The following is an 18123-nucleotide window of genomic DNA, read 5'->3' on the forward strand; positions in this document are numbered from 1 at the left end:
AAAAATGGTAATTTTCATTGTTTTTCTTCGGCCTTTTCGAAAAAGAGATCTATTGTGCATTGTTGAACACTGTTTAATTATGGAGGACGTAGGTTAATTTCATTGATTATTCACGCAATTATTCGCTGGGTTATAAAGCGGAACAGTTAGAATCGTTGTCTACTAAAGAAATGTAGTTCTGCAAGTTGAAATCGTTGTTCTTTGAAAATGTTATAAAAAATAATTAAGTGTTTAGTGTTCTTAAGAAATAAATACATTTGGCAAAAATTAATTTGATGTAACTAAAGTAGATTTAATAATGTGAGTAGAATTTTTAACACATTGCAATAAAACAAAATTTATTGTTCCAAAAATTGTCAACTTTTGAATTCCAACTTTTATACGTGAGGTGAATATACTTTGAAAATTTTATTTCTTTGGTGAAAAGAGCAAAACTGTGATTAATTATCTTATTCAAGTACCTCTCGTTATATTGCAGAATGCTTGCAATCGCAATTTTCGTGCTCATAAGCGGCACAGCAGCATTACCAGTGCAAAATGGCGACTCAGAAGCTAAAAACGAAACAGAAATTGACTATCGTTTGCCAAACACCACAGTGCCGATACACTATAACCTCAAAATAATACCAGACATCGATGGAGATTCTGGATTCGAAGGAGAAATTAGTATAAAATTCAAAGTTCTCGATCCAACATCGAATATCGTTTTACATATGATGGAGTTAGAGGTGGATGAGAATGCGACGCGAGTAGTTTTAGAAAATGGCGGTGTGATTGTGCCAGAAGTGCACGAGCACGATAATGAGACGCAGAAATTGACTATTGGTCTTGGTACGGTTCTGAAAGAAGGGGTTTATTGGTTGAACATGAAATTCTTGGGAGATATTAGAGACGATTTATTTGGATGTTTTAAAAGCTCTTATGAAGACGAGGAAGGGAATACAGTGTAAGTTAGGAAGTCTCGCTATATTGCCATTTGTAGGGGTTTAGAAAATAGGAGGAATAGAGATCTTTTGATACATTGCCATAGGAGAGTTAGAAAATTAGAGGAATAGGGGTCCCTCGCTATATTGCCATCTATAGAGGGGTTTAGAAAATTAGAGGAATAGGGTGTTTTACTATATTGAAATTTATAGGGAGTTTAGAAAATTAGAGGAATAGGGTCTTTCACTATATTGCAATTTATAGGGAGTTTAGACAAATAGAGGAATAGGGTCTTTCACTATATTGCAATTTATAGGGGTTTAGAAAATTAGAGGAATAGGGTCTTTCACTATATTGCAATTTATAGAGTGTTTACGAAATTAGAGGAATAGTGTCTTTCACTATATTGCTATTTATAGGGGTTTAGAAAATTAGAGGAATAGTGTCTTTCACTATATTGCTATTTATAGGGGTGTTAAAAAATGAGAGAAATAGTGGTCTCTTGCTATATTGCCATTTATAGGAGGGTTAGAAAATTAGAGAAATAAGAGTCTCCTGCTATATTGCAATTTATAGTGGGTTTAGAAGATTTTAAGTCACATGCAGTTTCAGGTACTTTACAAGAGATACTTCTACATTTATGAATTATCAATTTTTCTAGTTTTCTAGTTCTCTAGTCTTCTAGTTCCTTAGTTTTCTACTTTTCGATATTTCCTAACTTCTCATTTCATCACCATAAACAAGTACAAGCGTCATATCCAGTGACGCTCTAACTATATTGCCACTACCCCACCGTTCCACTTCTACAATTCCATTAATGACAAATTTAATAACTTTTTTAATAACCAAATTTAATAGTTCCAAATTTAATAACCTTAGTGATATAAGCTACAAAATTTGTATAGTGTTATTTAAATACAAGCATCATATCGCTACCCAGTGACGCTCTATTACTGACAACATCCTCACTCAGTTCTATTACTGACAACATAGCAAGCATAGTTCACAAATTTAACAACCACAGTTACACAAATTATAAAATTTGTATAGTTACAAGAGTCCTACAGTTCGTATAGTTACTAAGGCCCTATTGTGTGTATAGTTACAAAAGTCCTGCAGTTTGTATAATTACAAAAGTCCTGCAGTTTGTATGGTTCCAAAAGCCCTACAGTTTGTATAGTTACAAAAGCTCTCCAGTTTGTATAGTTCCAAAAGCCCTTCAGTTTGTATAGTTACAAAAGCCCTACAATTTGTATAGTTACAAAAGCCCTCCAGTTTGTATAGTTACAAAAGCCCTCTAGTTTGTATAGTTACAAAAGCCCTACAGTTCATACAGTTACAAAAGCCTTACAGTTTGTATAGTTTCAAAAGCCCTTCAGTTTGTATAGTTACAAAACCCCTACAATTTGTATAGTTACAAAAGCCCTCTAGTTTGTATAGTTACAAAAGCCCTACAGTTCATACAGTTACAAAAGCCCTACAATTTGTATAGTTCCAAAAGCCCTACAGTTTGTATAGTTACAAAAGCCCTCCAGTTTGTATAGTTCCAAAAGCCCTTCAGTTTGTATAGTTACAAAACCCCTACAGTTTGTATAGTTACAAAAGCCCTCCAGTTTGTATAGTTCCAAAAGCCCTTCAGTTTGTATAGTTACAAAACCCCTACAATTTGTATAGTTACAAAAGCCCTCTAGTTTGTATAGTTACAAAAGCCCTACAGTTCATACAGTTACAAAAGCCTTACAGTTTGTATAGTTTCAAAAGCCCTACAGTTTGTATAGTTACAAAACCCCTACAATTTGTATAGTTACAAAAGCCCTCTAGTTTGTATAGTTACAAAACCCATACAGTTTGTACAGTTCCAAAACCCCTACACTTCGTATAGTTCCAAAAGCCCTACATTTGATATATTGCATCAAACTTATAGATGGGTCGTCGCCACTCAATTCGAAGCAACCTACGCTCGCTACGCGTTCCCTTGCTGGGACGAGCCTGCTTTAAAAGCGACCTACAATATTTCCATCAAACATTACGATAATTACACAGCGATGTCAAACATGCCTGCACGAGAGAAATCGTACGACGAAACCGATGGAAAAGTGTGGACGCATTTTGAGAGGACACCTATTATGTCCAGCTATCTGGTAGCCTTCGTAATAGCCGATTATGAGAACGTCTCGAATTCTGATGGTTCAATTAATATCGTGGGCAGAAGAGAGTTGATTCCATATTTTAAGTTTGCTCTTGAAATCGCGGAGAAAGCAGCGAGGGAGTTGGAACAGTACACGAATAGCACTGTTCGAGTGCCCAAGATGGACCATGTGGCTCTTCCTCAGCATGCGACTGGTGCTATGGAGAACTGGGGACTTATTACATATCCGTACGTTTCTTTATATGATGCGATGGAGAAATTCTTTGATGAGATAAAAGATTTATTGTATTTTGAAATTTATTTTCATTTTTAATTTGAGGGGTAGTTGTATTTTCATATTGTGATTTCATATTTCGTATTGTGACTTAGCAGCTTTCAATTTAGTAATTTGTTAATTTGAGGACTTTTTAATATTCCAAGTCGATGTTTCAAGGAACCATTTTGTTGACGTCTCAATTTCATTATGGGCTAATTTCATGATGTGAGGTTCTAACTTACCGACGTACCCACTTACCGACGTCCCAACATCCCTACGTCCTAACCTCCTGAAGTCACATTTGTTTGATGCTGCATCACTGAACGTCTTAACATCCCAACTTTCCTTCACAATTTCAGTATGTCTTAACTTCCCTACATTCTAGCTTCCCTATGTCCCAACTTTTCTACGTTCCCACGTCCCTACGCCTCAACTGTTCTGCGTCAAAAATGTACCTATATCTCACCTTCCCAACGTGTTGATTGTACTATGCCCCAACTTCTTTATGCACCGACGTCCCTATGACCCAACTTCTCTGCGTCCCAAACGTCCCTATGCATCACCATGCCAACGTGCCGACGTCCCTATGTTCTAACTTTGCTCTGCTCCAACTTCTTTATGCACCGACGTCCCTATGACCCAACTTCTCTGCGTCGCAAACGTCCCTATGCATCACCCTTTCAACGTGCCGACGTCCCTATGTTCTAACTTTGCTATGCCCCAACTTCTCAATGTCTCTACGTCCCTACGTCCCAACTTTGCTATGCCCCAACTTTGCTATGCCCCCATTTTGCTATGTCCCAACTTTGCTATGCCCCAACTTTGCTATACCCCAACTTTGCTATGTCCCAACTTTGCTATGCCTCAACTTTGCTATGCCCCCATTTTGCTATGCCCCAACTTTGTTATGCTCCAACTTAGCTATGCCCCAACTTTGCTATGCCCCCAATTTGGTATGCCCCAACTTTGCTATGCCCCCACTTTGCTATGCCCCAACTTTTTTATCCCCCCACTTTGATATCTCCCGACTTTGCTATGCCCCAACTTTGCTATCCTCCCACTTTGCTATCCCCCCACTTTGCTATCCCCCACCTTTGCTATGCCCCAACTTTGCTATGCCCCAACTTTGCTATGCCCCAACTTTGATATCCCCCGACTTTGCTATCCCCCAACTTTGCTATCCCCCCACTTTGCTATGCCCCAACTTTGCTATGCCCCAACTTTGTTATCTCCCCACTTTGATAACCCCCAACTTTGCTATCCCCCAACTTTGCTATCCCCCAACTTTGCTATGCCCTAACTTTGCTATCCCCCAACTTTGCTATGCCCTAATTTTGCTATCCCCCAACTTTGTTATCCCCCAACTTTGCTATCCCCCATCTTTGCTATCCCCCAAGTTTGCTATGCCCCCACTTTGCTATCCCCCCACTTTGCTATCCCCCAACTTTGCTATGTCCTAACTTTGCTATCCCCCCACTTTGCTATTCCTCGACGTCCCTATATCCCAATTTTTCTACGTCCCCACATCCTAACGTCCCCTCATCCCAACGTCCCAACGTCCCCATATCCCAACCTTCTCACCAGTCCCTCAATCCAAACTTACTCAATCCAAACTACATTTCCAGAGAAAGGAATCTCGCCTTCAACGAAGAAGAAGACTCCTTCGACAGGAAGTACTCGATCGCAACAACAGTAGTCCACGAACTAGCGCACCAGTGGTTCGGTAACGTGGTCAGCCCAAAATCGTGGTCCCACATTTGGCTGAACGAAGGTTTCGCTTCGTACTTTCAGCAATACATCGTAGACAAGGTCATTCTCTTAAGTCGTTCCCGTAGCAGTTGCATATGCTCGTTTAATGCACGGCTTCGACCGCCAGAGCCGTGCATTAAGGCAGCTCGAGGAGTACACAACTAAAACATAATTTGCAGATTTTGAAAGAGTGGAGGAACATGGACTATTTCATAGCTAGAACCTTGCAATTTTCTCTGACCATGGATATTGAATGGAATGCAAATCCAATTGACACGGTTTTGGAGTCGCCTGATCAGATCGAGTCGGCCTTTTCGATTTCTGTTTATAACAAAGGTGTACTGTTGTGTATATTATACTCCATTAACATGGATCTATGTATTATTATTATGTAGAATATCTATCTATCTATTATTATGTAGAATGTCTCCTTCAATTATTTTAGCTCCCTCTATATTGCATATGCTGGCCAACATCGTCACTCCAGAGGTCTTCCGCAGGGGCCTCATCGGCTACTTAGACAAACAGTTAGTATTCCTTTCATTAACCCTGTATTTTATTGTCCTCCTCAAAATTAAACCAAATATTATGTTATTCAGCGAATTCGACTCTGCAGATCCCGACTGCCTCTGGGGAGCCCTGCAGACTGCCCTGGACAACTCAGACGTGCCCCACAATGACTATAACCTGAGAGAAGTCATGAACACCTGGATCAAACAGAAAAGATATCCTCTGGTGACCGTCGAACGTAATTATTCAACCGGTGACGTGACATTCGAGCAAGAAGATTATGTGTTCGTACATGTACATGAGAACGAGCCCAATAACCTTCTCAAGGACAATAACGAAACTTATCAATGGTGGGTGCCGATCACTTATACGACAGGGTCGAATCTGAATTTTGAGGACACTAGGACGATGAACTGGTTGAGACCGGATGAAGTTTTGACTGTGGAGGGAATCGACCCGGAGGATTGGATTATAGTTAACAAGAAACAAAGTGGTAATTATGGTTAGGTTAGGTGGAGGATACGGAGAGATCAGATATTTGTATGTGGCAGTATTGTTGAAAATGTGGGGACTTTAGGAGAGGTGCGATTTTTCAAGGTCTTTTGAAGATCAAGTTATGTTTTGTGACAATATGTTGTTATGTATATATGCTACATATGCTGTATATGCTACATGCTTTATATATGCTACATATACTGTATATGCTACATGTACCATATATGTTATACATGCTGTACATGCTACATACTTTGCATATGTTATACATGTTGCATACGTTACATGTGCCATATGTGCTATACCTCCTGTGTATGCTATATATGCTGTGTATGTTACATATGTTATACATGTCACATACGTTGTATACATTACATGTACCATATATGTTATGCTACATACTTTGTATATGTCATACATGCTGTGTTACATGTGCCATATATACTACATGTTGTGTGTATGCTACATATGCTGGGTATGTTACATATGTTATACATGTCACATACGCTGCATACATTACATGTACCATATATGTTATGCTACATACCTTGTATATGTCATACATGCTGTGTTACATGTGCCATATATACTACATGTGTTGTGTTTGCTACATATGCTGGGTATGTTACATATGTTATACATGTCACATACGCTATATACATTACATGTACCATATATGTTATGCTACATACCTTGTATATGCCATACATGCTGTGTTACATGTGCCATATATACTACATGTGTAGTGTATGCTACATATGCTGGGTATGTTACATATGTTATACATATCACATATGTTGTATACACTGCATGTATCATATATGTTATGCTACATACCTTGTATACAATGTTATACATGCTGTATATGTTACATGTGTCATACATGCTACATGTGGTGTGTATGCTACATATGCTGTCCTTATTAGGCTACTATCGTGTGAATTACGACGAGACTAACTGGAGGAAGATCGCCAGGTACCTGCGTTCCGAAAACTTCACAAACATACATGTCCTCACCCGTGCCCAAATCATGAGCGACATCACAGACTTGGTAATGTTCAACCGCGTCGAACGATCAGTGTTCCTAGATTTAGTTCTTTATATGAAACAAGAAGAAGATTTCCCACCGTGGTCCCACCTGTTGTACCTAACAGAGAATTACAAACTCGCGTTACAGTATCCCTCGGCTAAACCAATCAAGGTAATACAAGTTTTTGATAATTGAAGCTTTTTAAGAAAATGTAGCAACGTTTTAATTCGCAGGCTTTTATGTTGAGCATTATGGAGAATTTGATTAAAAATATTGGTTACGAGGATGATCCTAAGGATACTTTGTTTACGGTGTTGATGAGAGCAGAAGTGTTGGAGGCTGCTTGTTTACTTGGACACGACGAGTGCATCAAAATGGCGGCTGATAAAATGGCGGACTTCTTGGATGATCCGAATAAGTACAAGTACATCGATTATTTTTGTAACATTATACGGACGGTGAAGGATATTAAGAAAGTTATGATAGAATATAAGTTTTAATAAAGTTTGAATAGGTAAATTGTTTGATTTAGAAAATCAGCGCACTTGTCAAGCTGGATGTACGACAATGCTGGTCGGAGGGCGAACGAGTCGCTGTGGTATAAGATGTTGGAAATGTGCGAAAGAAATAATTCAGTGGAAATGTTAGCTGCGTTGAGTTATACAGAGAACGTAAAACTTTTTAAAGTGTACTTAAACTTGTCAATATCAGATAATACCACCCTATCGGATAAATACAAGGCGGCCATAATCAGATTTGCATTTAGGAATCCCCTTTTTCTAGATGATACCATTAATTTTTGTCTTCGGCATTGGGAAAAATTGAAAGAAAGGTAATATACTGAGATTTCCTATATACGATATGATTATCGTAAATTGATGATCATGTTTTGCAGTGTAAAAGGCATTTTTTATAACATTGATTTTCCCTTGAACGAAGAACGAACCGAGAAGGTAAAATTTATTTCCCTATTTTTAAGTAAATGAACTAAATATTAAGAGATAAATATTCGGTAAAGAGTAATATTATTTGTAAACAAGAAATATCTTTTTCTGTTAGATGACAAAATTATGCGAGAGAAGTCCTCATTGCAACATGGAAAAATTTATGACGAATTTGCCAGACGATGACGAGATTGTCGAACGTGAACTTGATAAATGGTCGACAGCTATAAAGAATATGGGATAAATGTTTCCAGTAAAAGTTATTCTAAATATTTTACTGTAAATACCAATTAGTACAAACGAAGAAATTAGGTTAGAAAACGATCGTTTACGATTTGGTTTAAAAATTGAAGAGCAAAAATTAACAAAAATATGTGCGGACGCTCAGCTGACGACAAACCGCCATTTGTAATCGGTGTACATTTAAGATGGCGCCCAAAAGTACAATACCGATGTCAACCCACGAGTTGGCACTTGGAGCTGTGGTTAGATTGGTTATGGTTGCAATTTTCCAAATTTAGAGATTCTTCAACTTGTAAATTTCTGTATCTTGAGATTTCTACATTCGTAAATTTCTATATTCGCAAATTCTCAAATTATGGATTTCTCAATTTCCTAATTCCACTTTCCCCAATTCCCATATTCCCCAATTCCACTTTCCTCAATTCCCACATTTACTAATTCCACATTCTACAATTCCCACATTCCCCAATTCCACTTTCCCCAATTCCACTTTCCTCAATTCCTACATTTTCTAATTTCACATTCCATAATTCCCACATTCCCCAATTCTCACATTCCCCGATTCCACTTTTCCTAATTCCCACATTCCCCAATTCCCACATTCCCCAATTCTCACATTCCCCAAATCCAACATTCCCCAATTCCACATTCCCCAATTCCCATACTCCCCACTTCCCATATTCCCTAATTTCCACTTTCCCCAATTCCACAGTCCCCAATTCCCATTCCCCCAATTCCCACATTCCCCAATTCCCACATTCCTCAATTCCCACAATCCCCAATTCCCACATTCCCCAATTCCCATATTCCCCAATTCCATACCCCCAATTCTCAATTTCCCAATTACCAAATTTCCAAATTCTCAAACTTGCAAATCTCCATATTCTCAGCTGACGCTAAACCGCCATTTGCAATCGGTATACATTTAAGATGGCGCCCAAAAGTACAATACCGATGTCAACCCACGAGTTGGCGCGCGAAGCCGACGTGTTTAGAAGAGCTAGTCAGAATAGAAAAATGGACGCCTCACACGTATTTTCGGCGGAACAATTGGCTCTCGCCGGTCACGCGCACCGATTAGGCGAAAAACAATGAGAGTCGGCAAACGTCTCTCGAGTGAGCGAGATAGCCATTGCCTTCAGCAGTTGTTGTCATTATTATTCTTATGCGCCGAAATGTAACTGGAAGTGTTCACGGTGAGGAGCTTCTTTTACTTTGGGTCACGCGGCATCTCGTGGGTTATCTGTATGTCGATTGTCGACATCTGATGCTGTCTAAAATTTGAAAGTATCGTGTGGACAGTTACCGAGGGCACCTATCTAAAGTCTCTTTCAAATGGAACATAAACTTGCATGTGGACACTTATCAAGGGCTATCTAACATTTGAAGCTGTCCACCGCGCGCCAATTTGTGGGTTGGCGTCAGTACTTTCTTGTATAATAACTATAATAATAGTTCATTTAGTTTAGGGTAAAGATAGCGGACGAGTTAGAAAAAGTCATCGTGTTAAACATTGTATGTGTAATAATTATTAATAGTTATGACAATATTAACGTTAACTTCAGATACATAAATTTGTCTAAAGGAGCTCTTCCTCCAATCGGAAGTTTATGAAATCGCAAAGAGCGTAAACAGTTTACAATGTAGGTTAATTGTATAAATTATGCGTTCATTTTTATGCACAAGGCTGCACTGTTCGATTTACTCATTGAACTTGTAGGCTTAAACGTTCGATCGCGATAACAGAATGCAAAAAGTTCGATTTTTCGGTTTTATATATAATACTTGTCTAATTATAAGGATTACTTCTAGTTCAAAGATTATAAGTGGCAATTAAAAATGACGTTGATTAATTGAAATTTGTCTAATCGTAAGTCGCTGTAATACTGGATAATAATGAATTATCAATTTATGGAATAAAGCCTTATCTAACTTATTCTGTTTGCTAATCCCAGATAAGATTCATCAAAATGGCTCATATTTCACCGTGGGATAATTAAAACGATTATGAACTTTTCCATGGATATTTTTCGAGTAATATGGTTTAGTGTACTGGTTATATTGCCGAGAAGGGAACTGAACGGTAGGAAGTTACTGAAATTTGTAATACATATAGAAATATTTGCTTTTACATATAATCGAAAATTAAAAATTTTGAAAAAAACACACGTGCGAAATATTTCCTGCAAAAAGTGTCAAGTCATCTGAGTCGACAGAAATCAGTTTTTTTCTTTATTACAATAACGGATACGTCATCAGTTATCTTTCAAACAATTACACATTATCCTGCAAAGCCTATAAAACGTGTACTATTTTAATTATTGGCGGTAGATTGATATCTCGATAAATATCATTTTTAATGTAAATAGTAAAAGCAAGACAATCAGCCACTTCAGTAACGATCATTACCGATGTCTAAGTTGGGTTTTGCCTACATTTTTCTTTCGAGAAAGTTTGATATCAAGTATCATAGTTTTTCTTTGATATGAAAGTCCAATATTAAAGTTGCACATTATTTTAAAAAATATGATACGAGTGTACATTGTAGTAGTATATGTATTTCGTATGGTACAATATATTTTATATTTTTCAGAAAGCCTTATTTCCAAATTAACACTGTGGTTTTATTATTTTTTTAAGGATGGGGAGGGTTTTAGGGGACAGAGATTTAGGGAGTCGGGAATTTAGGTAGACGGGGATTTAGGGAGTCGGGGATTTTAGGAGGCGGAGATTTAGGAAGTCGGCGATTTAGAGAGTCGGGGATTTAGGAAATGGGGAATTTAGGGAGTCGGGGGTTCAGGGAGTCGGGGATTTAGGTAGACGGGGATTCAGGGAGTCGAGGATTTAGAGAGTCGGAAATTTAAGAAGTCGGGGATTTAGGTTGACGGGGATTTAGGAAGTCGGGGATTTTGGGAATGGGGCATTTAGAGAGTTGGAAATTTAGGGAGTCGGGGATTTAGGTAGACTGGGATTTAGCTAGATGGCGATTTAGATAGATGGGGATTTAGGGAGTCAGGGATTTAGGAAATCGGGAATTTAGGGATTCAAGGGTTTAAGGAGTTGAGGATTTAGGAATTCGGAGTTATAGCAATTTAGGGATCTAGGAATTTAAAAATCTATAAATCTATAAATGTATGAGTCCATAAATCCACGAACTTAAACATTTAAAAATTTAAACATTTAAAAATTTTCAGGAGCCCAATATTTTTTTCGGCAATATACCCTCACTCTTCCGTTGGTTTAAAAATAAGACTCCGCCACTGATAATGACAAGATAATACCTCGACGAATTAAACAACGCAAACAAAAAGTTAATAACTTTATGAAATTTTGTGTAATGATGACGGCCTTGCAAGACGTGTTGCAATAAAAAGTATATTTGACGCGGTTAAAATGATTTTGAGATAAGATTACTTTTTGCACAGTTCCTCAAGAAGTTCCATACATAGTCATGTAGTAACTAAATTCCTAGAAAGATCGAAAATAATTGTAGGATTATAGTGTATTAATGGTATATCATAAGATTGCGTAATTTCGGAAACAATAAAGGTTACATTGTACGCAATTTCGTTTAGGAAAAGAGATTTCCGCGAAAGATTACGATCGTGCAGTAAAATCCAGATTAAATGTTTAACGGTTGAACATCGAAAGCAACTTTGAAGGATCGCTTTTGGCTTTTCGTCGGACAATTTCTTTCTTGTCTTTATCGGAACATTTGTGAGCTAATTGAAATAATTCGGCGGAAGTGTGAGGTTTAGAATGAATGAATAGGCGCTTTTATCTTTTGACGACAGAAGAGTGTACTGATGGCAACGCATGAGATGGCGCGTGGGACTGACGGGTTTAGGAAAGCTATGGTTACAATTTTCTAAATTTAGGAATTTACAAATTTAGAAATTTTTATATTCACAAATTTCTATATTTTCAAATTCTTTAATTCCCGAATTTACAAATTTTCCAATTCCACAATTTCCCAATTCCATAATTCTCCAATTTCATAATTTCCCAATTCCATAATTCTTCAATTCCATAATTTCCCAATTCCATAATTCCTCAATTCCATAATTTCCTAATTCCATAAATTCCCAATTCCATAATTCTCCAATTCCATAAATTCCCAATTCCATAATTCCCCAATTCTATAATTCCCCAATTCCATAATTTCCTAATTCCATAACTCTCCAATTCCATAATTCTTCAATTCCATAATTTCCCAATTCCATAATTCCTCAATTCCATAATTTCCTAATTCCATAAATTCCCAATTCCATAATTCCCCAATTCCATAATTTCCTAATTCCATAATTCTCCAATTCCATAATTTCCCAATTCCATAATTTCCCAATTCCATAATTCCTCAATTCCATAATTTCCTAATTCCATAAATTCCCAATTCCATAATTCCCCAATTCCATAATTTCCTAATTCCATAATTCTCCAATTCCATAATTTCGCAATTCCATAATTCCGCAATTCCATAATTTCCTAATTCCATAAATTCTCCATTCCATAATTTCCTAATTCCATAAATTCCCAATTCCATAATTCCCCAATTCTATAATTCCCCAATTCCATAATTTCCTAATTCCATAACTCTCCAATTCCATAATTTCCCAATTTCATAATTTCCCAATTCCATAATTCCCCAATTCCATAATTTCCTAATTCCGTAATTCTCCAATTCCATAATTTCCCAATTCCCACATTCCCCAATTCCCACATTTCCCAATTCCCACATTCCCCAATTCTATAATTCCCCAGTTCCATAATTTCCCAATTCCCTCATTCCCCAATTCCATAATTCCCCAATTCCATAATTCCCTAATTCCATAATTCCCCAATTCCCACATTCCCCAATTCCCATATTCCCCAATTCCCACATTCCCCAATTCCCACATTCTCCAATTCCCTAATTCCCTAATTCCCCAATTCCCTAATGTCCCATTTCTCTAATGTCTCAATTCTCTAATTTCCCAATTCCTTAATTCCCCAACTCCTTAATTCACTAATTTCCCAATTCCCAAATCTCCCCAATATAGATGTCAAAAATAACATTCCAATTAAAAATTAAATCAAACACAAAATTTTCTTCTGCTCTTTATTTCCGGCACTATTTCGCTAAAATAGTATTATACAATAATTGCTCCCAAAACGAACGAAAGCAACTTCCAAACGGTTTACTACACGAAAACGCTTTTATCGTTCGGGTAAATACGTCGAAGCGATCGTGTTGCTCGATACGATACAAAAACTATTACTTAAAAGTTAGTTCGCACTAAAATTTGATAAACAATCGGTAAGTTCGAAAGTGGAATGAGTAATTTCTTTGTCGGTGTGAGTCAGCGGTAGATCAGGTGTAAAAAACACTTGTCACGTTCTGTAAAATTTACCATCGTATTCTGTTTATTATTACAGTGTTTAATATTAATGATGTTGTTGACATTCGTCTCTGGGAAAGGAATATTTTACTCGTTTCACTGCAGAGCCACAATTTTTCCGATTTCTTGAGTTTAAACGTGCTGGTGTTTAATGGAAATTGCTGTAATAAATTACAGGTAGTATTAGTTAAGTAGTTAATAGGAAGTTTTTGGTGATTGTTTTGGGAAACTTTTTAGTGAATTTTTGGTGAGAAGTTTGGGGTTCAGGGATTTAAAGTATGGGGATTTAAGGGTACGGGGATTTATGGGTACAAGGATTTTAAGGTATGGGGATTTAAGTGTAGGGGGATTTATGGGTACAGGGATTTAAGGGTACAGGGATTTAAGGGTACGGGGATTTATGGGTACAGGGATTTAAGGGTACGGGGATTTAAGGGTATGTTGATTTAAGGATATGGAGATTTAAGAGTACGGGGATTTAAGGGGACGGGAAGTTAAGGGTATGGGGATTTAGGTGTACGGGAAGTTAAGGATATGGTGATTTATGGGTAGGTGGATTTAAGGGTACAGGGATTTAAAGATATGGAGATTTAAGAGCACGGGGATTTAAGGGTATGAAGATTTAAGAGTACGGGGATTTAAGGGTACGTGGACTTAAGAGTACGAGCAATTAGGGATTCGGTGGTTTGGGAATCTTAGGACATAGTTTCATATATTTATAAATATTCAAGTTTCCAAATTCCCTACATTTCCAAATCCTGCAATTCAACTTCAACTTCTCAAAATTCCCCAAACTGCTAATTTCCAGAATTGCAACTTCCAAGCTTATCAGCATATTTCTGTAATCCTCTCAATTATAATATGACAAGACTCCTCGATACATCATACTTCATCCACAATAATCTACAATATTCTTTTAAATCCAGAACGGCTATAAAACAAGAGTCCTACCCAGTGAACCTTACATAGTCCATTCATAATAATTTGCAATATTCTTTTGAATCTACAACGGCCATATAACGAGAGTCTACCCAGTTAACGTTACATAGACCCTTCATAACAATCTGCAATGTTCTTTTAAATCCAGAACGGCTATAAAACAAGAGTCCTACCTAGTGAACCTTACATAGTCCCTTCATAATAATCTGCAATATTCTTTTGAATCTACAACGGCCATATAACGAGAGTCTACCCAGTTAACGTTACACAGTCCCTTCATAATAATCTGCAATGTTCTTTTAAATCCAGAACGGCTATAAAACAAGAGTCCTACCTAGTGAACCTTACATAGTCCATTCATAATAATTTACAATATTCTTTTGAATCTACAACGGCCATATAACGAGAGTCCTACTCAGTGAACGTTACATAGACCCTTCATAATAATCTGCAATATTCTTTTAAATCCAGAACGGCTATAAAACAAGAGTCCTACCTAGTGAACCTTACATAGTCCATTCATAATAATTTGCAATATTCTTTTGAATCTACAACAGCCATATAACGAGAGTCTACCCAGTTAACGCTACCCAGTTAACGCTACACAGTCCCTTCATAATAATCTGCAATATTCTTTCAAATGCAGAACGGCCATATAGCGAGAGTCTACCCAGTTAACGTTACATAGTCCCTTCATAATAATCTGCAATATTCTTTCAAATGCAGAACGGCCATATAACGAGAGTCTACCCAGTTAACGTTAAATAGTCCCTTCATAATAATCTGCAATATTCTTTTAAATCCAGACGGCCATATAACAAGGTTCCTATCTAACCTTCGCCCGAATTATTTCCTCCATGACCTCGCTCTTAAATGACATTCCCAAAAGTCCCAATCCGAATGACGCAAAGTACAGGAACGTTCGACGAACAAAGAATTTGTGGTGTTTATGAAAGTGGTATCTCGCACACGATAAAACAGAGCCGTGTATCAGCCCTTGGTCAATCGTTCCGATAAGATAATTGATACTATTTGACAAATTTCAGGCACGTGTCAAAAAGTGATGGAAACGGAGGTGACGATCTAGTTGGCTGAGAGCAAGCTGACAGAAGGTTTCGCGAAAAGAGCGTTGCGTTAATCCACGATCGTGAACCGCATAATCGCGCATTGTGTCCGTGAAACACGTTGGTGATACGCATTGTTTTTGCTATAAGTGACTTTCACTTTCGAATATAGACATTTTTAGCGCAGAAGCTATTGACAATCGTTGCAAATTCGCGAAGGATGTGACTATGAAGACACCGGTTTAGGACCGAGGGCAGTTTTGTAAGTTCTCTTCCTTTTTCGCCGGTATTTATAATTTATGATATTTTGAACTTCTTTTTTTAGTTAAAGGGTTTTTGGGGATTTTGTATGTTGGGATGCTTGGTATTTTTGGAAAGAAATTTGGGATTATTGGAGTGATTGGAATTTTTTAATTGGTGGATGTTCAGGTGTTGGAATAATAGGGATAGGAATAATTTTCAAATTCCTAAGTTCTCAAATTTGAAATAGGAACGAGTCCTCAACTTCTCAAGTTTCAATTGTAATTAAATTTCCAACTTCTCAAGTTTCAGATGTAATCCAGTTCCCAACTTCTCAAATTTCAATTGTAATTAAGTTCCCAACTTCTCAAGTTTCAGATGTAATCGAGTTCCCAACTTCTCAAGTTTCAGATGTAATCTAGTTCCCAACTTCTCAAGTTTCAATTGTAATTAAGTTTCCAACTTCTCAAGTTTCAGATGTAATCGAGTTCCCAACGTCTCAAGTTTCAGATGTAATTAAATACCCAACTTCTTATATTGCAAATGTAACCGAATACCCAACTTCTCAAGTTTCAGATGTAATTAAATTCCCAACTTCTCATATTGCAAATGTAACCGAATACCCAACTTCTCAAGTTTAAGATGTAATTAAATACCTAACTTCTCATATTTCAAACGTAACCGAATACCCAACTTCTCATAATTCAGGCGTAACTAAATTCTCAACTACTCAAATCTTCCTCTTTCATTTTCCTCAATACTTTTCCTATGCTTCTCCTTATTTTCCCCAGATTCTCCCCAATAAATAGCAAATGACCTGTAACTAAATATCATACAAATTCTACTGTTCTTGTCATGTTCGTGTCACCTGATACCGTAGCAATCGGCGTAATTGCGTATTGAAGTGCATTATCAAAATTTTGAAGTAACACCGATATAACTTATTGATAATACCGATTTAACTCTTGATCCGCATTACTCATTTCTTAGAAAAAGAAACAGTAAACAATTCATTTTTCTGAAACCGTCTTTTCTTCCGTTTATTAATCTTCGTTATTTTTAATAACCTCGGTTTATCTGCTTCATTTTACAACGTTTAATTAATAGTTCCCGTCAATCATTCACATCGATAAATTTTATCATTTCAGCAAAGTGTATCGAAACAGAAACCATTCTTTTATTTGAAATAAAAATTAATTTACAATGAATCCGTAGTTCGTATTTAAACGTAAATACTAATACGATAGTCTGTGTACATTGTACAAGCGTGATACCATTAATCAACGTTACCGATGTTTAATCAGTACGTTTCCATCTGTTAATAAATTCAGTTCAACCAGAAAGTTATCGCATCGAATCGTTATCTTCGCTCAGCAAATATTTACTTGTTCATTCTTACACCGAGTAGCAATTCATCGCATGTACTCTTCAAAATATTCGACACATTTTACCGAGTCGTGTGAAGAATAATCGATTTTAAAGGCCCATTAAAAAAACAGGAGGATGCGGCGAAGCTACAGGTGTCAACCCACGAGTTGGCGCGCGATGGACAACTTTGCATTTTAGATAGCTCTAGGTCTTGATTTTAGATAGCTCTAGCTCTTGATTTTAGATAGCTTTAAGTCTTGATTTTAGATAGCTCTAGGTCTTGACAAGTGTCCACATATACTTTGAGTTTAATTTTGCAAAGATACAGTTTACATAGACTTCGATAATTGTCCACATGTCTTCAAATTTTAGATAGCCCTTGATAAGTGTCCACATGCAAGTTTATGTTCCATTTGAAAGAGACTTTAGATAGGTGCCCTCGGTAACTGTCCACACGATACCTTCAAATTTTAGACAGCTTCAGATGTCGACAATCGACATACAGATAACCCACGAGATGGCGCGTGACCCAAAGTAAAAGAAGCTCCTCACCGTGAACACTTCCAGTTACATTTCGGCGCATAAGAATAATAATGACAACAACTGCAGAAGGCAATGGCTATCTCGCTCACTCGAGAGACGTTTGCCGACTCTCATTGTTTTTCGCCTAATCGGTGCGCGTGACCGGCGAGAGCCAATTGTTCCGCCGAAAATACGTGTGAGGCGTCCATTTTTCTATTCTGACTAGCTCTTCTAAACACGTCGGCTTCGCGCGCCAACTCGTGGGTTGACATCGGTATTGTACTTTTGGGGGCCATCTTAAATGTACATCGA

At 37.3% G+C, this 18123-nt stretch overlaps 2 protein-coding genes across 2 annotated transcripts in view; both read left to right on the top strand.

The window, feature by feature from the left end:
- Positions 1-72: 72 nt before the first annotated feature.
- LOC100874790 (aminopeptidase N-like) lies at positions 73-10236 on the top strand. The gene is made up of 12 exons (XM_076541662.1): positions 73-388; positions 479-946; positions 2849-3301; positions 4955-5138; positions 5258-5414; positions 5524-5605; positions 5678-6081; positions 7010-7284; positions 7347-7537; positions 7646-7945; positions 8009-8066; positions 8173-10236. The coding sequence occupies exons 2-12, from the start codon at positions 480-482 to the stop codon at positions 8299-8301; spliced, it is 2700 nt and encodes an 899-aa protein (XP_076397777.1). The 5' UTR covers positions 73-388; position 479; the 3' UTR covers positions 8302-10236.
- Positions 10237-15685: 5449 nt separating this feature from the next.
- The window catches only part of LOC100874903 (uncharacterized), a 28559-nt gene continuing 26121 nt past the window's right edge, over positions 15686-18123 (top strand). The window contains exon 1 of the mRNA XM_003706453.2: positions 15686-15943. The gene's annotated coding sequence lies outside the window, so the exon portion shown is untranslated. The remainder of the gene's footprint in view (positions 15944-18123) is intronic.

The sequence above is a fragment of the Megachile rotundata genome, chromosome 16 (assembly GCF_050947335.1).
Source record: "Megachile rotundata isolate GNS110a chromosome 16, iyMegRotu1, whole genome shotgun sequence".
NCBI classification, from domain to species: Eukaryota; Metazoa; Arthropoda; class Insecta; order Hymenoptera; family Megachilidae; genus Megachile; species Megachile rotundata.

Excerpts from the sequence above, each read along its gene's own strand:
- LOC100874790 (XM_076541662.1), top strand. The coding sequence starts at position 480 with ATGCTTGCAATCGCAATTTTCGTGCTCATAAGCGGCACAGCAGCATTA. Across the intron at positions 3,302-4,954 it reads TGGGGACTTATTACATATCC|AGAAAGGAATCTCGCCTTCA; the intron begins GTACGTTTCTTT and ends CTACATTTCCAG. Across the intron at positions 5,415-5,523 it reads GATTTCTGTTTATAACAAAG|CTCCCTCTATATTGCATATG; the intron begins GTGTACTGTTGT and ends CAATTATTTTAG.